This window comes from Protopterus annectens, chromosome 4.part0 (genome assembly GCF_019279795.1).
Source record: "Protopterus annectens isolate FY-2018-M chromosome 4.part0, PAN1.0, whole genome shotgun sequence".
NCBI classification, from domain to species: domain Eukaryota; kingdom Metazoa; phylum Chordata; order Ceratodontiformes; family Protopteridae; genus Protopterus; species Protopterus annectens.
Window position 1 is genome coordinate 334,968,293 of NC_056733.1, and position 21,562 is coordinate 334,989,854.

The 21,562-nt window shown below is 37.5% G+C and overlaps 1 protein-coding gene across 1 annotated transcript in view; it reads right to left on the reverse strand.

The window, feature by feature from the left end:
• LOC122800250 (solute carrier family 2, facilitated glucose transporter member 11-like) overlaps positions 1–21,562 on the reverse strand; it is a 361,259-nt gene that overhangs the window by 258,242 nt on the left and 81,455 nt on the right. The window contains exon 3 of the mRNA XM_044069741.1: positions 705–865. Within this exon, the coding sequence (XP_043925676.1) occupies positions 705–865 (161 nt within the window). The remainder of the gene's footprint in view (positions 1–704; positions 866–21,562) is intronic.

The following is a 21,562-nucleotide window of genomic DNA, read 5'->3' on the forward strand; positions in this document are numbered from 1 at the left end:
CACAGAGCCCTAGGTTATACTACTGCTCAAGCAATATGGATTGTTTTCTTAGTTTTCCAGTGTTTTTCTAAAGTTTTGACTCATGCTGCATAACCCATGCTACCCCCCCCCTTGCTGCTAAAGATACAGTAATGGACTGGCGTTCTTCATTTTTTCACTCCTGTCACTCAGATGTTCATCTAATTTAGCAATAGTCATCCACTGCCTGTGTATATAACACAGTGAAACATCCACCATGCATACAGAGTACTGTAAGCCTAAAACCAGTCACATGTGTGAATGAAGTTTATATCAGACAATCAAATATTTCCTATTTATAGAAATAATGATTTGGATTTCAGGGCTTTAAAATATGCACATAGATCTAATATAAATGGTACCTCATTTGGCTTCTCATTATTTAACAATAAAGTGAGTAATTGATATAAAATAAATTACACTTTACATACAGCAGTCAAATAATCTAAAGAGAAATGTGTATAGAAAGAAGTGTGTGGCATACAGAAGATTTTTTGTCATGGCTTAAACCTAATGTATATCCATTTTCTGCTGTGTAGCTCAAGTGACAATCAGAGTGTTTAGGTTAAACACTAACACTTCTAATCTTTCATGCATGCTAATAATTTTTAAGAAAAGTTTATGAGGATAATAATAGATAATAAGCTTCTCTCTATCATTAAGAATTAGTAAAGATTTAAACTCACCTGCCAAACTTTATTGCCAAAACTCCACCAATCTGTGACCCTATTAAGCCACCAAGGGTAAATATGGAAACAGTAATAGACCAAAGGAATGTCAGCAAATGTGGATTCAATGTAGTCTGGTAGCGATCTTCCCATGTTTCATTTATGAACCTTTGGATATACTAGTGATTATAAGGAAAGCAAATGAATGAAACATTTTGCTTTTATTAGTAAAAATGTGCGTTTTATATACACAATCAGCTTTAATAAATCACTATATAAATCAGTGCCATGTAATGCAGAAGCTAGTCTGAATTGTGGCCTTTTTTATACATTTATTATTCATTACTGATTTCATCATTTAATTTTATTGCAGCAACTGCTAGAACATCAGTAGAGTCATTAGTTGTTGTTGTGTCTTTTGACTTTTCCCGGTTAGGGGTCACCACAGCGTAACTCCGGTCCGCTAATGATTGGCAGTAGATTTTTACGTGCCGAGTTGCCGGCCCTGATGCACAACCTTCAACGAAGGTACGCCCATGCATTAGTAATATTGTTAATCAAACCCTCAATATGGCTCACAGAAGAGGTGTTTCCAGCCCAAATGTAATATTTGAGTATAAATCATACCTCTCAACTGTACAGATTTTCACAGAATGCCCAGATTTTTGCCTCATATTTTTGGTTTGTTTCCCAAAAAAATGTGGTTTTCTGGCACATCATTGGTAAATCATTGAAGATTGAAGTCAAGAAATCATGACAGACATTTGAATTTCAGACTTCATTCCCTTCAGAAAATTCATGCTAATGCAAAACCTGTTATTCTATCAAATTTTTAAGTTTGTAATAGCAATATTTAAAAAGTGTCCCTATTTTGGGGTCTTGTCCCCCCCTATTATTTATGTCTTTGTCCAGATGTCTTGTTTTAAGAAATTGAGAGGTATGTTGCAAATTGAGAGAAGACCCAAATGTATGTCTGAGAAAAGGCTGGTTTCAGAAAAAGTCAACTACCTTGTCTCAGATAGAATACAATACAGACACAAAATTGTGAAAAACTGAACAAATAAATATTGCAGAGACCGGCATATACGGCATGGAAGTACTCAAAGTGTAAAATGAAATTTGAAATACTGAACATCAACATTTTTAACTTTTAAATTTTACAAAACTTTCTATGCTTTTCCACACTGAAAGGATCTGACACACATTCATTAAGAAATGTTTAACCAATATCCACGGTAAATAATATTGATTTATATTAGTTAAACAAAATAACTTTTTGTGAGTATGAAGTGATGGTTATTAACCATGCTGTAAGCTTCCTAGATGAAGTTATTAAAGTTCAGTAAGTGTTTACTATTTATTATTTGTTTTTGTTTACTGTGAAAGTCTGACTTGGCTGAATAAAAAGAAAAAACGTATCATCAGAGGCCTGGGAAGAAAGCTCCACAAATCTATATTGATAGAAAATACAGAAAATAAGGATATAAATCATATACATAATGATGTTCACTTGTCTGTAGTAGTGCTTAAGAGATATAGGTTGTCAACTAATTCTGAGAGGGAATATAGCTAAGCAAATGGTTGAGTCAAAAGTATACAATATAGGAAATCATTTGGTATAGGAACAGAAATGCAGCAATCATGTATGACTATGTATGAGGAGAAAAAAGTGAGGGAGAAGAAAAGTAGTTAATCAGGTAATTTGGAAATACTGAATATCAACTTTTAAACAGTTAAAATTTTCCATTATTTACCAAAGTTATACCAAAACTTTTAATGATGCAAGGATAGTTAGGTTAAAAATCATGCTGAACTTGTTGGATACCAGATTATCAATGTTCAATTTTGTCCATTTATTCCACATTGTGAAAGGTAGTCATCAATATTTTGGAGACTGAAAGTTGAAATGTGTGAACATAAATATCCTTGAACAGAAATATATGTACTATCATAACAACATAGTTTAAAATGTAAAATTAAAAGATTTTGTAAGTACAGAATGCCAGAAAAAATATTTTACTTTGAAAATAGCAGAAGACATAGAAGTTACAGTTTGCATACATGTTGCCATAGCTTTAATTTTATGTATTACTTGGAATTCTCGCACAGGAATCAATTTTTCTGTGATACCACATGTACTGTATCCAACTGCCAGCTAACCGTGCTTGTTATATGATATACCTCATTAGATTTCTTTCCTGCAAAGTCACTGCTTTGAAGTTTTTCATTGTAATGAATACATTTAAATCTATTTTTATGAATATGCAAGGAGGTAGATAGTTTATATACAAATGTAAAATATGTATCCAAATTTATTTACATAACAATAATTATAGTGCATAGTGATTTGAGTTATCAGTGAAATAAATATATAATACTTGCGGTGCTGATATGTGATACATGAAATATATTGTACAATAGATTTAAGGAATGAGTTTCATACCTGGTGAAACCATGAATCTTGAATTAATTTCCATAGTACTAAGTCTAAGATGTTTCATGCATCATACAAACCAAATTGCAACATATTCCATTTGTTTCATTTGTTGTATTTCTTCTTAATTGAGCTTTAGGTAGTGCACCTGGGTTTTATGACTAAAGCATTTTGTAAGTGTTTTGTATTGTAGCTTCTGGTATATTTTAATTTTTATTTTTTTGTAATATCAGTTCTTTTTTATGTGATTGAGTAGAGAGCACTGAGTGTTATGTTAGGTTTAGTTATTTCATTTTGGTCAGGTCAGTTTTGCTAGTGATGTTGTTTTCTAGTAGGCGTGATGAAGTCAGCTTTTTTATTTAATTTTTATTCCTTTATTTTAACTTTTTTTTCTAACAAAATTTTTTGGGGATGCTAATTCAGGTGTGTAGTTTGTGTGTGAGTGTGTGTGTCTGCGTGTGTGTGTGTGTGTGTGTGTGTGTGTGTGTGTGTGTGTGTGTGTGTGTGTGTGTGTGTGTGTGTGTGTGTGTGTGTGTGTGTGTAATATATATATTTTGTTTTCCTTAGCAGTGAATGAGAAATGCTCTCATGTTTTCATTTTTAATTTATTTTTTATTTTTATTTATTTATTTTTTAAAGCAAGTACAAGTTTGGTTTGGATATTGTTTAAGGTGGAATACAGAGCATGGGGGATTGTGTGTGTCTGAGTTGTGTGTGTACAGTATGTATCTGTTTAGTTTAGTTTTTAGAGAATATCATAAAAAAGTCTATATTTAGAGGAATATTATTAGATTTAAAAATGAAACAAAGTTATAGATAAATTGGTGTTGCTGCATCAGGAATGGAGGTCAGCTTCAGATGCTGTAACAGAAGTAGGAATGCAGAAAAGAACAAAGTATCTAATCAGACTACCTACATTATGTTTTTATAACACCCTTTATCTGGAGTCTACCATTAGGATAAATAAGTTTACTATCTTGTTATCTGAACCAAAAAATAAGTGTCTGTGTTTGTTCAGTGGGTCTTGATGGGAATCACATTATCTATTGCTGGCATAACATAATATAGACTGAGACTATCACAGAGTTCATAGTCTACTCCAAAGCTGTCCAGTCAGGCAGCACTGGCAGGCAGCAAAGCTCCACCTGTGTGTCATCCATAGTATTGTAGAGTTAACTACATTCTCCATTTAATGTCGGCAGTTTGATGGCTAACATGTAGCAGGGTTATCAACAATGCTGCAGCTGCTGTTGGATTCCTGATAGGACAACATGACCAATACTTACTCCAGTGTTCAGTCAAAGGGTAGCAAGGATCATCAGGGTTTTGAAATCAAGCATACCACTGCTGCCACCTAGGAGTATTTGATCTCTCATTAGCAGACAAATAAAGGAGATATTGTAGAAGCTGATTCTTGGAGTTGTCTATGTCTAGCTGAGCTGAGCCTAGCTGAGTCTGAGCAGGATGTAGAGGGTAAATTGTTTTGGAATCTGGCCAAATACGCACTCTCAGGACCCTACAGTATTAAAATTGCATCTTAGGTATATTAGAACAGTATTGTGAAATATTTAAGCAGGTTTATTAGGCATTTAAGAGTATAAATAAATAAATAAATTAATTAATTAAATAAATAAATAAATAAATAAATGCATTGTGAACTTCAAAAAAAAATCTCCATGATAAAGGACAGTCTACTTGTTTTAATTAATTGAGAATTATTGCTAGTTTCCTCCAATTTGGAACATTAAATAAGAGGGGGTTTAACTTAATTGTTTACTTGGCAGCATTGTTATGCTATAGCCTTGTAGAAATGTTATCAGTGAATTACTTTTTGTGAATGGAAATTTCATCTTAAGGCAATTTGTTAAGAATACCTTTATCCTTGAAAATATTTATATAAACTGTTTAGGGCAGAGTATGTTTGGTATCATATAAGCCTAAAATGCAAGTGGGATGTCACATGACTGTATCTTCTTTCAGCATTTCCTGCCATCATAGCAAGTAATAAATCTGCTTATTCATGACTCTAGTATTTACATCTTATTAGTTATGCTGTTTGTACTTACAAACAGATTCTGAACATTTCTAGCATCTAGCCGAGATAATATATAAATAGCTATTAGGAAAATTGCAATTTAACTTCATTTGAACAGTAAATACACATTCCTAACTGAGTAAAACTGGTGTCAAAGAATATGATTTTATTTGGACCAAGTATAATATTAGTATCTGTTAGTGGGATTAATCTTAAAGGTAAGACATAAGAAATTCACACATCGAGTAAGAAATTAAAAACTGTAGTCAAGATTTACCAAATATGAAGAAATATATTTATTATAATAAGGGACTTGTCAGCTTCAATTTGTCTAGACTGCCTTACAATGCAAGTTGAATGAACAGAAAATTGCTCAAAGATATGTTGCTAAAGTAATATGTTATTAGATCAGGAGATAGTAATGTTTTGTAATCTACTGCCTGGGTACTTTGAGTATTGATATGTCATGATTTCTTAACCACCAAATAACTATTTTAATATTTGTTATGATCTGTGTCAAAGGAAAAACAACTTCAAAATGATCAACACATGGCAGGTTCAGGTTAAGGTACTTTAATCTTGCAGCAAGGAGACAAAAAACGTGCTAATACAGAGTTTGTCTAACTAGAATCAGGAAGTGAAGCAATTCTTATACATTTCTTACAAGGCATCGCCTACTAAGCTGACATAATAAATCACAAGTTCTTTCAATATTATTTCACAGCAGCTGTTTGTCCATGATTTTCTGCTGGTATATCAAGTTTACAAAAAAACTTCCTGAGAAAAACAATGTGGCCTTGATAACCATCGGTCAGATATGACTTTTCACTATGCAATGTTACCATTCAAGGTACTATGGCTAATTTGAGCACAAAGCGAGTACAGATTATAGTTCATTTCTTCAAGCAGTCTTTGTTTGATGTAACTTTTCTTTTCTTTTCTGCAGCTGTGCATGTTATCATAACACGAACAGAGCTGATTGTTTATATTCAATCACATTATAGAAAACAGTATTGTTCTATTCATTCACTATTCATTCATTTTCCTGACCTAGCAGATAATCACCTGCTTCTCAGTAAATTTCCAAAAGGCATAAACATGAATTTTGCTGTGCTAGCAAATACTAGGTCAGAGAGCATCTTGCAATTTCAGAAAGCATACTGCAGTTTGAAAAAGCATCTTTTAATTCCATACAAAATTAAGCTGTACATAAAATAGAATGAAATGTGTTAACCCTTTTAGCTTCTAATAAGCACTAAACATATACATTAATACATATTTTTCTAACATTTCCCCCCTGTTAGTACTTTTTATTCTATTTTCAAAAGCATAAACAGTTGCTTCTTCTCCTAACCTCTTTCTGTTCAGAATTTGCAGTTAAGAGAGTCATTTAGTTTAAACTTATGAAAGTGTTCCATTTTTCAACAGTTCTTCAATTTCAGTACTTTGATACAAAGTCTCAGAAACTGACATGTCTATAAAATCTTTGATTAATCTTTTCATGCAGGGAATACCACAACAAACATACACTCCTAATAGGAGTAATCCCACACAAATGGCAATCAGGATGTTCGTTAGGATACTACCCCACCCCCCAAACAAATTCTGGAAAAAATCAGTCAGTGGGTATGGGCCTGGTTTGGTCATGGTCGACACTTGCTGAATCACCTCAAGATGGTCGTTTATCTTATGCTGGTTGTCAGGAATATACGAACAGCACTCTTCTTTTCTTAAAGCGCATGTACCACCTTTCACTGCAAGGGTGAAGTCGAGAGCCATGCGGTTTTGAAGCACCACAGTTCTCATAGCATTGAGTTCATCAGTCACTAATTCAAGAGCAGAAAAAGTTGCATTGCTCATTACTTCAAGAAGTTTGGACAGTTTTCTCAGCACCCAAATTGATTGCACTGTGCCATATGCAGGGGCTATACCTGCCCACGATATAATAGTGTCACTCAAGTCCATGTGTGTCAGTTTATCTTTATTTTTCACAGAGTTATGGTTTCTCCAGCCTGCTTTGATTCGTCCCATTGGATTCTCAGGTCTCTTGATTGGATTTCCAGGTTTCTTGGTGACCTCTCTGACATTTCAAATTCGTCCTTGAGGCAAAACTGCAGTGTGTCGTATGGCCGGAACCAGGTAACCCAAAAAAACAACTGCTGGACCAATTCTCAGATAACCATTTGTATGCCTTTTTCCCACACACAAAATAACAATTCTCTACTTTAGTATTAATATATACTTGCCCTGCATGAAACATTTTCTTATCAATGATAGATAGCTGTTTAAAAAGAACAGGATTATGTTGTACTTCATCAACCGTTTTGTGCATAAGTTTAAAATATGAGTCATAGTTTGCATCACAAATATAACCTGCATTATTAGCTTTGATATAACATTTGTATGGAACAGTCACGTTACAATTGCTCCAACCCACCTGTACCGTATCATTTTTGTAAAAACATACAATTCCCTTTTGTGTAACAGGCAGGTACAATGCTATTTTGTCTTGTGATTTCACAGTTGTAGTATCGAAAATCAAATTTTCCCAGGTCTCATTGACCCCTAGGGGACAGCAGTCATTAATAATCCCCCGTATGTTGTTGGTATAGCTGTGCAGATCCAGCAATTCGAAACATTAAAAGTTTCAGCATACACATATTTAATTGCTTGGTAAGTGTTAAAGTTCAGATGCCAGTCTATAAGTAACTAATCTCGTTTATTCAGTTCAGCTCGTGTGGCTGGAAAAAGGAAAGGCCACAAAAAAAAGATTAATGTTATCAGTATGGCCAACAGAATGATCATGCAATACTTCTGAGGTTGTTCAGCATTTCTATTTGTTCCATATCTGGTCATTTTGTTCTTGTGTAACAGTAACAAGTTTTTTTGTCCAGTTCAAAGTTTTTAACCAATTTACAGTGTGTCAGATGAATCCAGGATGCTCGCTCTGCGATCTTGACTGCAGTGGGTGTTGACAGTAGCACTTGGTATGGCCCTTCCCACCTTGGTGTGGTCCAATTCTTCTTCTTGATAACTTTCACCCAGACCCACATGCCTGGGACTACTGCTGCTTCCGATGGTCTGGTTTGTTCTTTATCTGAAACAGAATTTAACTGCAAAAGTTGTTTATTACTTAAAAGTCATCTCATATATTCTGCAAGTGAACTGTCAGCCTCCTGGTCTGCAGGCATGAGAGATTTCCACTGAGGTATATAATATGCCCTCCCAAACAGTATTTCAAAAGGAGTTAACCCCTTTGCATTTGGAACAGTTCTCATGCTCAACAGTGCCAGAGGCAGGCAGTGCACCCAGTTCTTTTGCATCTCACTAATCAATTTCCTGAGTTTGTTTTTCAAAACCCCATTATGCCTCTCTACTAATCCTGCGGATTGGGGGTGGTATGCACAATGGTTCTTTAAGGAAATTCCGAAATATCGGCTCAACTGTTGTATAGTTTGATTTACAAAGTGTGTGCCATTGTCACTGTAGATCTTTTCCGGTATGCCAAATCTAGGAATAATTTCTTTAATAAGGACTTTTGCAACAGTAGCTGCATCTGGATTTTTGGTCGGAAAAGCTTCCACCCATTTGGAAAACATATCTATAATGACAAGACAATATTTCTTATTTTCACATTTGTTTAGTTCTATGAAATCCATACAGATACTATGGAATGGGTACGGTGGTGTTGGGAAACTCCCTTGCTTAGGCTTCAATGCCCCTTGTGCATGATGCTTGTTACAAACATGGCATGCTGAACAAAAAGTTTTTGTGTAGTTTGTAAATCCATATGCAGTGAACACTGTGTTCACTAACTGTACCATCCCCCCTGTTGAGACATGGCACTGCCCATGGCTCAACAAAGCTGCATATCTAAACAAGTTAGACGGCAAAATTGGTTTTCCTTCTTTTGAGATGTAGAGCCCTTTCTCAAGAATTGCTCCTCTTTTTATCCATTTCTGTTTTTCTGTTTTCGTAGTAAGTGTCTGCATTGTTTTCAACATTTCTAAATCTAAAATCTCAGAAGGTTGTAATTCCTCACTCACAAGAAATACTTCAGAAGCTGAAGCTGCCTGCTTTGCAGATGTATCAGCTCCCGCATTACCTTTTGAAATCCTATCCTGTTGCTTGGTATGAGCTACACATTTACAAATAGCTACTTTCTGAGGTAACTGAATGGATTCTAACAAATCTAAAATAAATTGCGCATGATTATTCGGTTTACCAGTAGATGTTATCATTCCTCTATTTTTCCACTGTTGTGCAAAAACATGTACAGTAGAAAAAGCGTACTGGCTGTCAGTAAAAATGTTCACATATTTACCCTTTGCCAAGGTACATGCCCTTGTCAAGGCAATCAATTCTGCTGCTTGTGCAGATAAGTTATGTGGTAAAGACTTTGCTTCTAAAATCTCAGTATCAGAAACTACTGCATACCCCACTAGGTTCTGTCCTGTAGGACCCCTTCTGCATGAGCCGTCCACATAATATGTCACCTCAGCATCATCCAAGGGAACATCCATTAGATTTTTTCTAGGCAGTGTCTTTTGCTCAATCTCTTGCAGGCAGCTGTGTGGTGTGCCATCCGCAGGGGTCGGGAGCAAGGTAGATGGATTTAAAGTTGTACATCGTTCAATTGTCATATGAGGTTGGCTCAAGAGTATAGTCATACAGGAAAGATGTCTAGCAGGAGAAAGATATGCTACTTTTTCTTGCAGTAAAATAATTGCGACTGCATGAGGCACTCTCAATGTGGGAGGGTGGAACAACACTACTGAGGCCGAAGCCTGTACTGCCATTGCAGCTGCAACTACTGCTTGTACACAGTGGGGCAGGGATCATGCCACTGGATCCAGCTGTGATGAATAGTAAGCTATGGGGCGTTGCTTATCCTCATGTTGCTGTGTTAACACCGATGTCATGTAACCTTGCTTACAATCTACAGTTTGGAAAAAACGTTTATGATAGTTTGGTAATCCTAAAACTAATGAGGATACTATCAACTGTTTCAGTTTGCAGAAAGCTGATTCTGCTTCTGGTGTCCATTGCAATAAATATTGTGCTGCCATAGGCTTCTTGTATAACAAGTTGGTCAGTGGAGCAGACTCCAAGGCATAGTTTAGAATCCAACTCCGACAGAAATTAGTCGTGCCCAGGAAGGACATCATTTCCTTCTTGGTAGTCGGTTTGGGTGCTTGTAAAATTGCTATTTTCCCATCTTCATCTAATGTTCTGCCTTTGGATATTACATATCCCAGGTATTTAACCTGCTTTCTCCAAAGCTGCAATTTGTTTTTGTTTACTTTATGTCCTTGAGTGGCTAGAAATTGTAGTAATGCTATGGTATCTTCTCTGCATTCTTGCTGGGTGGGGGCTGCCAGCAGGATGTCGTCTTCATAAAGTAAAATTTGGCTGCCTCTTGGTGGGCTAAATCCCACCAAGTTGCTTGCCATCTCTTGTGCAAATATTGTTGGGCTTTCACAATACCCCTGTGGTAGTCGCATATATGTTTACCTTTTCCCCTGAAATGTGAATGCAAACCAATGTTGGCTGTCAGGGTGTATCGGTATTGAAAAAAACGCATTACTAATATCTACCACAGAAAAATACTTCTGTTGAGGGTTCAAGTCATTCAATAGGGTGTGTGGATCTGGCACCGTAGGTGCTCTAGGTATTACTGCATCATTTACAGCTTGTAAATCTTGGACCATACGCCATTCTCCATTTGCTTTCCTGACATGAAATAAGGGTGTGTTACATGGTGAATCGGGAGATTCTACTAGTACTCCTTCCTTAAGTAAAGCTGCTATTATAGGTTTGATTCCTACTTCTGCATCCTTTCTTAAGGGATACTGTCTTGTTTGAGGTCTAAATGCTGATTTTGGTGTAATAGTAACTGGTCCTGCTGTACGAATTAGTCCTACATCTGATTTCCCTGTTGACCAGAGAGTTTCTGGTATGCTCCGTAAGGCATTTTCTTCCTCTTCTAGTAAGAGTGCTAATCAGCTGTCCTTGCTAGACTGCAAGTGCACAGCTGGGTGTGTCTGTGTTATCCAATTTAACTTCTACTTTTGTACTCCCTGTTCTGACAATTCTAACTCTGTTTGTTTTTCCCACTTTGTGACTTTTTCTCCAAGATCTGCCCATTTCACATTCTTGTCCTTAGTTAAACTAACATGTAGTAATCGATTAGATTTAGAGTGCAAAGAATTCCTGGGTCAATGAACAGCTAACTACACTGTTCCCTTCTGTGTCCCAGTACAGATTACGTAATACTAATCTGTTTGCATGGTTTTTAAACAGTTCTTGCTCATATTCCTTATCAGGTCCTGGTGTGCTACAATAATACAGAGTACAGTGCAACAAATGCTGTTTATCAGTGTCAAGGGAGGGGGACTTACTGATGGCTACTTTCATCAGTTCTTCGGTTACTGCCCCTGGACCAGTCGTGACTAAGTCCTGGCTGTACCAATAAAATGTTTCACCCCCCCGGACGCACCACAAAAGTATCCATTTGTCGCTGTGCTTCCATACCCTGCATAGTCGGTACTACTGCTATGCCAAATATCTGCATAAGATCTCTGCCCAAAAGGTTTACTGGGCATTTTGCAGAAACAACAGTTTTGCTTTTCTGGGTCATCCCTGAAATAGGGTCAGTTATTGCTATGTTATGGGAGAGTGGCTCCCGATACAGCTTTCCATTAGCTGCTTTCACTAATATGTAATCAAGTGATTCTGAATTTTCTGGTAGTTTGGAAGGATGTATCAGGGTTCGTAAAGCCCCTGAGTCACACAGGAATTTAACTTCCCTCCCCTCTACCAGAAGTGTAACTTCCGGTTTCGTGTCTACTAAATAGAGCTCTAGGCTCAATAATGCCAAGTCCAAAATTTCACTTTCTTCACCATCTGTGATTTCTTGTACTTCCTCTATTTCTTCTATCACATTCTCTACTCCCTCTATCACATTTGCATTTGTCTTTTCTTGGTTATTCCCTTCTAGTGATTCTTGACTATCATATAGTCAGTCCTCACCCTCCTTATCTTCCATGGCTACCTTCTTGTTTTGTTTGCAATCCCTTGCTAAATGTCCCTTCTTTCCACAATTAAAGCATTCACACCTTTTCTTTCTTTCTTCAAACTCTTCTGATCGTTTGTCTGATTGTTTGTTTCCCTGGGCATTTTTCTTGCCCTTTTTTCCGGAATGTAATACATAAACTTCTGCTCCATCTTCTACAGAAAATACTTGCGCTTTCTTTTTCTTTTTACTGTTAAAATGCCTTTCGGCATGTCTAGCATATTCAAGTAGTGACTGTAATCTACTCATACGATGGTCTACCATGTGCTTTGTAATAAAGCTGCTTATAGGAAAAATACTGCCTTTCAAAAATGCATTCTTTAGTTGCTGCTCATACGGGGAATCATGTGTTTGGTCTTCAGGTACCTGCATCCCACAATGGTTATTAAAACACTCTAATAATCTAGCATATCTGTCAACAGTTTCACCTTCCTGTTGAATGCATTGATTAATGCAAGTCCAGTCTGCCCTAGGCTTCCACTTCTCAGAGATTCGGTCTGTTACACCTTTCACTCTGTTATCCAGTTCTGCGTTGCTATGTGGGAGTGGCTTGTGTTCTGCGTCACAAGGATTCCAGTTGCCACTGATCATGTGCCAATCTGGACCTACGATTTGTCTGACTACTTTTTCTACTTATTCTCCATTTAAATGATAACTTAACCTCATGCCCTGTAAGCCTTCTAAGAATTTTCTAAAATTAACTTTTGGATGGGGAATTCCCTCTGTGGCTTTCCGGATGTCTTCCAGTGTCCATGGTCTATATACTAGGAGAGTCGGGTCCTGTCCTGCCTGTCCTGCCTGAGGATTTGATACTTCTATGAGTGGACATATCTCTTCTTCACTCATAGCTCGTGAATTTTTGTTTATTTCATATAACTCAGTATCCCCTCTTAAGTTACGTGTTCGAGACCTAGTCTCGATGGGATCTCTAACATACGGTCTTGGCTTTATGTAACAGCCGGGTATAGCGGAGGTGGACCAGGTTGTCCACTCGCTTCATATTCTGGTGTGGGAAGCAGAGGGGGCAGAGGGGCTGATGCTATTACCAAATTATTATCTTCTTTATCTAAAAACATAGTTTTTGAATTATTACTTTTTTGTTCTCTTTGGTTTGCTTCCTCAATCCACCTGTGTGTCTGAGGAATGCCTAATTGACGTTGCTTTTTTACCTGACCTTTTGCGTCGGTTTTAAGCTGTTTGATAAATTTAATAAGCGAGGATTTTTCTAATTTGCCATCAAATTCATATTTATTAACCCATTTTGTATAGTATCTAACATTGTCGGCACGCTGTAATTGCATATATTTTGCATCTTCGGTTAACAGTGGATCCTGGGAACTTTTTGTGCACTTATTACCCATATTGTTCTGACTGTTAAAAAATGTTACATAACCCTTCTTATTTTCACGTGGTACCACGATTTTCTATTTCACAGTTTATCTAGAATAACTGTCTTACCTATTCTGTTTCCCTGATCTATGACAAGACTGCTAACTCGTCCTCCAGTCGCAGATCAGAAAAGTGGCTGGCCTCTTTTGAACGACAATTCAGTCAGAGGTCTTTCAAAGCAGAAGAACCGATGTGGTTTCTTCCCCGTACTGTTTCATGCCACCTGGCCCATCTGACCTGAGGCGAAGTGAGAGTTTCCGGTTGGAAGAACCAATCTGTCAAAGGAAAAACAACTTCAAAATGATCAACACACGGCAGGTTCAGGTTAAGGCACTTTAATCTTGCAGCAAGGAGACAAAAACATGCTAATACAGAGTTTGTCTAACTAGAATCAGGAAGTGAAGCTATTCTTATACATTTCTTACAAGGCATTGCCTACTAAGCTGACATAATAAATCACAGGTTCTTTCAATATTATTTCACAGCAGCTGTTTGTCCATGATTTTCTGCTGGCATATCAAGTTTACAAAAAAACTTCCTAAGAAAAACAACGTGGCCTTGATGACCACCGGTCAGATATGACTTCTCACTATGCAATGTTACCATTCAAGGTACTATGGCTAATTTGAGCACAAAGCAAGTACAGATTATAGTTCATTTCTTCAAGCAGTCTTTGTTTGATGTATCTTTTCTTTTCCGCAGCTGTGCATGTTCTCATAACATGAACAGAGCTGATTGTTCATATTCAATCACATTATAGAAAACAGTATTGTTCTATTCATTCACTATTCATTCATTTTCCTGACCTAGCAGATAATCACCTGCTTCTCAGTAAATTTCCAAAAGGCATAAACATGAATTTTGCTGTGCTAGCAAATACTAGGTCAGAGAGCATCTTGCAATTTCAGAAAGCATACTGCAGTTTGAAAAAGCATCTTTTAATTCCATACAAAATTAAGCTGTACATAAAATAGAATGAAATGTGTTAACCCTTTTAGCTTCTAATAAGCACTAAACATATACATTAATACATATTTTTCTAACAATCTGTTTATTGTGAAATTTTTGTTAAAGCGAAAGAGCTGCTTAAGCTCTATATAGGATTAAGGGTAAGAATACTTTTGTTAAAAATCTTATGTATTAGTTCAGAAGTTGTAAAGTACAGGTTCTAATTAGTGTTCTGTATTCTTCTGGTTTAAATTAATTGTTTTACTTATGTTGTCAAATACAGCATTGTAAATCTGAATCCCTTAGATTTTCTAGCCTAGCAGAAAGTCAGAATTATTTAGTAAATTCATAGATTTTTGGTTCTTATCCTCGGGACTTGACTAAAAATTCTTAAGTGATCAGAAGAAGACACATTACATTTTGTTCTGAATAAAAGAGATGTCAACAAGTTTAGGGAAAGAAGAGGAAAATGATGACACCATTGTCATATATTTTTAGGATATATATATATATATATATATATATATATGTATATATATATTTGTTTAGTACATCTTTTACAATTAGTGGTATTTTAAAGGTCACAGTTAATATATTATAGTCCAATAGCTTGCTCCTTAGGTGTACATAAAAATTATAAAAATTATAGCATAATTATGCTCATAGTACATCACGGTTTTATTGAAAGATATGATTTTAACTGAAAGTGTGTTAATCAAGAAGCTTTAATAGTATGGCATCATTTCTGGATAGTGATTTTTAGCAGATTATTTAAATGCAGAGTTCTTTTATAATCTGTTATCCGATGAAGGTTGATACAATTCAAATGAAAGCACTCATTTATTGTTTATTAAAGTTGTGGTTTTAGTAAGTTGCTGTTTAGACATCATGTTTGTTGTTTCTTTTTTAATAGTTTGTTTTGCTGTTTCATTTTAAGAATTTTTTCTACTCTGTCCTGCTTTGCCATTATAGAAGAAGGAGATATATTGTGAAAGTGAGGTTGTAAGGTGCAACACTAATGCAGATATCTTACAATCACTGATTAGGATGAAAATTAGTCTGAATGTAGATAGAATTTGTTAGAATTTTCTTGGATGCAAATTTATAGAGATCTCTTTTTTTTCTTGCCAGCATGAAGATGCACCTTTCTATGTTAGCGTATGTAATAAATCAAAGCAACTCTTTTAAATGCATTTAATTGTATACAAACTTGCCTTAACAAGAGACATCACTGAAGACAGATGAAATTTTCTTCAGTAACAAGTATTAATATATTATGCTGTTGAGCTGCAGAAGTGGGATACAGCCTAGCAGTATTCTGGATTACTAATTGTTGCTGCTAAAAGATGGATGTACCGAAATTTGAAAAGCCAAAAACTGAAATGAGTGGTACTCCACAAAGTAATCAGTGCAACATTTCTATGCGGGACTTTAGCACTGTTAATCATGCTATTGCCAAATCTTTGTTTTCTGTGCAAGATTAATCTCTCTGCAATATATTTTCAGTTCATTTATTTGTCAGTTGAATTAGAATACAGATCATCTTTGTATCCATAAATCCAAAAAGCAGAAGGAGCCTTCACACCAAAGGTTTGGAAATCCAAGAACAATACACAAAGAAAAAGAGAAAAAAAATTCAAACCACCATGCTGCAGAAAAGATAATCCCCTGGATTTACTAAATTTCCATGCAGGACTAGCTTAGTCCTGCATGGAGGCAGCCCTTTAGGAGCAGGATGGCAGCACGCCATGCATAGTAATGAGGCACGCTGCCTGAGCTCCTAACCTTACATGGAGTGTGTAAGAGTGCAGGGGGCATGTCTGAGAGCACAGCTCTCAGAATATACATGCCCCCACAATGGAGAATAGCAGAAAGGCCTATGAAATGAGCGAGAATGCTCATAGGTGTCCGCATATCCCCAGCAACATTCCCCCACATGTACAACAGCAATAGCAGATACAAATAAAATGAACAAGCCCTTTTTTTAATTTTAAAATCCAATGAAAGCTAACCGTAGGTGTACAGGTGTGCCCATCGCTTAGCTATGGTTAATGCAGTTTAAATGGCTGAAGAGGATAGCAAGGAAGATATATGCAAATGAAGCAGTATAGCAATAGTGTAGTGGGCAGAGCATTCACCTTACAAGCAGGCATTCCCAGTTCGAGTCACACTGCAGCACATTCCATTTTCCATGGCAAAGCATGTTATGACCAATATTATTGTTGCATGACCAACTAAATAACATATATTTGTGAACTGGCGTACTGCATTAAATGCAGAAGTGAAATGTTAGTGTCATAATGAATAAAGCACTAGTAAGGAAGTTTAAGCACCAATAAGAAGTAATAAGCATATTTAAGCACTAGTAAGAGAGTTTAGGCCCGTCTGCGCAGGGGTAAGCAATGCACACACAGGTTAAGCAATTTTGAAGCTAACTCTGTGTAAGCATGTGTAACCGGAGGTTAGCAGTGCTTATCCTTGGGAAAATCCACACAAACCCGCTTACAACTGCTCAAAAGTGCCTTAATCACTCTGTATCCAATGGCCCATGTTCTGCCCAGCAACAAAATAAACAGACTGGCAGGTCTTGAACCCAGGACCTTATATACTATAGTCACAGTAGTTAACCACCAAGCCATCACAGCAGTACAGAAGAATGAGGTATCACCAAACAAGTCCTCAGTATAGTGAAATCAAACTGAACCTGTGAAAGGAATCAGTATACAGTCATATGTTCCATAACCAACTACATAATATAAATATGTGAACTGGAGTACAGCAGTAAGCCCAGAAATGAGGTGTAATAGTAATAGAGTGTGGAAGACCCCAATAAAACACAAGGACCCCCATACAGTGTACATACACATTAATCATGGATACCAGGCAGATATATAGGATGTAATAAATAAGAAATCAATGCCAAAAAGAAAATATAATGCAAAGTCTAATGTAAGTAATGCTAAGCATTGCACAGGGCAGCTTAGGAGATGCAAGCAATGTGTAGGACAGCTAACTCAGTGTGCCCGGTGGTATACCCCTTTAAACAATGCAAATCTTAAGTAAGCAGGTTTGCCCATAGCTTAGCTTTTACAAAACCAGTCAATCACAGAAAAGTGCGGGAAATGGGCCCTACTTAAACCCAACATGCGGGAATACATCTCATAACTGGTTGTAGCTTCCCCTTGCAGGCACCATGTCAGGAAGGGGAGAGGGTGTGCGCTTTCAGGTGCAGTGCTGGTGCATCCAGGAGTCCATAATCATGGCAGGACTCATTGTCAGAGACTGCTGCAGGGCCAGTACCAGGGTTCCCAATATAAGGTGGAAGCCTGGGACCATCTCGCCTGTGACCTCACCAGTGCCACTGGCATACCCCAAACTGGTGAGCAGGACAGGCATCACTATGCCGACCTGAAGAGGTGTAGGGGGCTGTCTTGTAGCAGTGGATACAAAAGGCTAGAACAGCAGGGGATGTCCCAGCTGTGTTTAAGTATCACCCCACTATGTGTAATAACTGCCAGCTCATGAATATCATGGATAGGTATGGCTAAATATTCCTTTTATGTCCTCCACAGCTGCAATGGAGTGGGCCACGAACCTGAAGGCCCATGGAAGTCACCTGGTGAGGTTGTGATGTGAGGCAGATCAGTAATACTCATGCATTTACTGTCATAGGTAATAAAACTAAAGGTATTAGTAAATTAATTGCCTGTATTGTTCAAGGCAAGTACTGCATACACCAGAGAATATGGCAGGAAGAGTCTCATCTAGTTTGTATGTAAATAAAAGTGTAATAGCCTGACAATAAAGGTCTAACTGCTGGACTGCATGTGCATACTCTGGTATCATATGGTAATGTATATTTGCAATCACATAATAGTATTGTTGTATTAAGCACTGTTACCCACACTGTGCACCATAAATAGAATGTGTTGGAATGCTTGTATATGAGTGGTGTAATCCCCAGAGGCAATTTAGTACAACTGAGAGACACAGAGACAGAAAAAAAGGAAAAGGTAGACAACAAAACCTGAATAGCACATGCAACTGAGATGTGAACTGTTGCATTTTTAGCACACACAGCCATGGTTCAAATCTTGGCAGTGGGACTAGTCTGCATACAGAATCATACCCCACAACTGTCCAGAATGTCCAGTAAAGTGGCCCATATCTGGTGCCTGTCAACATGTCCCCCTGGGAAATCAGTGGGATGATCCCAGACATATAGGCAGCAAACAGGAAATACAACTGATTGACACACATTTATGAGAACAAAGCTGGCACACTAGCAACTCCCCAAAACCTTATGAGAGTAAGAAGCCTCGTATGTCCCATTTACACCCCCATGTTGTCAAGCTGTGGCCAGAGTGTGTACAGTAACAGTGAGATGTATATGCATAATACTAATGTGTAATCTGGAACTTTGTGTGGCAACATTCAGGTAGTGCTAACAAACATTGCTCCCACAGGTACGTCACATACAAACACTGTGCTGAGAAATAAAAACCTTTATACCCTGTACTGGTACTGTTTACTCTGGTATTGTAGGGAATAGTGAGCGATGCAGTTTCTCTGAATAATAAAGTATCACTGATCACTGTCACCCACACTGTGCTACATAATATAACTGTGTAGGAAAGCATGTATATGTGTGTGTGTCAAGTCAATAAAGGTTGAAGAGGACAATAGTCTAGATATGTCCCGGTACACCTGCATGTGGTCAACACATGACCAGAGTCTGTGCAGAAAGAGTTGGATAGCTATGTGCACAACATCAACCTGGAATCTGGGAGTATGTGTAGAAACAGTTAGTATTAACAAACATTTCCTCCACAGGTATACCAGGTGAGAGGTGTATACTGCAGGTAAAACCAGTTAATGTATAACAATGATGACAGCCATATCACTGTCCAAACTAAGGCTGAATGTACAAATAACAGCACTGACTAGGAAAGTAATGTGGACTACAGGAATATACTAGTTGTTAATTGACATCATCCCCCCCACCATATCACCAACAATAAACTACATACCCACCTCAACCAGTATGTAATGGCCCCAATGTTCTGATTATGTCCTGTTGTTTGATAAATAGTTATATTTGTTCCCATGCATGTGCTATATACTGAATTATTCCAACATTGGTGGCATGGTGCCATCAATGTACCTGCATGCTGTTGTTATTACCACTGTGGTCCCATATATGCATGTGTTCTGTTTGCTATGCAGCTGCTCAGTATCTGGTGTCTGGGTTAATGGGAATACCTATGCATGCTGTTATACCTAACTCTGGAATGTCTTGACTATTACTAACCCTCATATGATGATAAAATCTAAACACTATAGCACATTTGGGAAGGCCAGTCCCAGTGGACCCACCTGTTCCACCTCAGCTGCACATGGCACTGGGCATCAGCATGCCTGGGACCCAACCCGGGACCTCCTCATCCATTGATCCTGCACCACCTTCAGGTAGAATTTCCTCAGGGGGTGGGGCTCACCCCCCCTGGGAGCGGGCGCGGTCAGGAACCTGTCACCCATCGCCAGGTCTGGGTCGTGGTGCATAGAGAGCTCAACCAGCAGCTTGGTGATCTTCTACCTCAGCTCGAGGGCCGCATGTCATGACTAGAGGGTCAGTCTGGCTCTGTGGCTCAGCCCCCAGCACAGCCACCATTGGGGCTGTGAAAGTGCAGTGGTGAATGCCCATGGGTGGGGACCTCAGTCCTGCTGTTTCCACAAGGACGCTCATGAGCTTCCAATTTCCCAACACCCCTCCCCATCAAGGTTTTTACCCCCAACATGTGTCATATACTGCCCTTGTATGCATCTTGTTTGTCCTGTCTGTTAACCTACCCAACCTAGCTCCCCAAATATACCTACTATCCCTCCCCAACATCCCACTCTCACCTAAAAAAAAAGGGCAATCTTTTCCCAAAAAATAAAATCTCACCCCATACATAGCTGTCCATTTTGCACACATGTCCACTGGACACATGTAATCCAGTCTAATTGGCATCACAACTTATTATTGTTGTCCTCACCCCGCTCCCAGGGTTTTGAGTGTCCAAATCTACCTCTAAATTCAGTGTATATGCACAGCTGTTGCTGTAGAAGAAATGGGCAGCTATGGACCTTCCCTAAACCCTTCCTGCACATCCCTAGCTATTTTTCCTACTGTCTTTCCCTCTTTGTGCCCCTTTTTCACCATTTTTCTATCAACCCTTTATTCTTTTCTTTTAAAGAAATTAGCACAGGGGTAAGTGGGAGTAAGCACCTTTAAGCCGCAGTAAGAGGGATTAAGCCTGTTTGCGCAGGGGTAAGCAATGCCTACACAAGTTAAGCAATTTAAAAGCTAATTGAGTATAAAAAACTGTAACCAGAAGTTAGCAGTGCTTACCTCTGTACAAACCCATGCAAACCTGCTTACAACTGCTCTAAAGTGCCTTAATCATTCTGTATCCAACGACCCTTGTTCTGCCTAGCAACAAAATAAACGGCATCTGCTAGGCTCGAACGCAGGAACCTGCACACCATAGCCAAAGTGATTTACCAGTAAGCCATGTCAGATATACACAACTGTGATGTTTTCACAAACATATTAATATCTACATAGATATAACATATCTATATATGTAGATATAGATATAACATAGAAATATATACATATATATAATATATATATATATATATATATATATATATATATATATATATATATATACATATATATATAAATATAAACATATAGACATACAAATGCATACATCTATAGATATATATGTCCACAGCTATATGTATGTATATATATATATATATATATATATATATATAGATATATATATATATATATATATATGTGTGTGTGTGTGTGTGTGTGTGTGTGTATACAGCAAGTTATATATATGCAAGCAGATATATATATCTATATAGGTATATTCGGACATACATCTGTAGATAACAATGATACAGAACATAAACATATCTGTCCATGCATATAC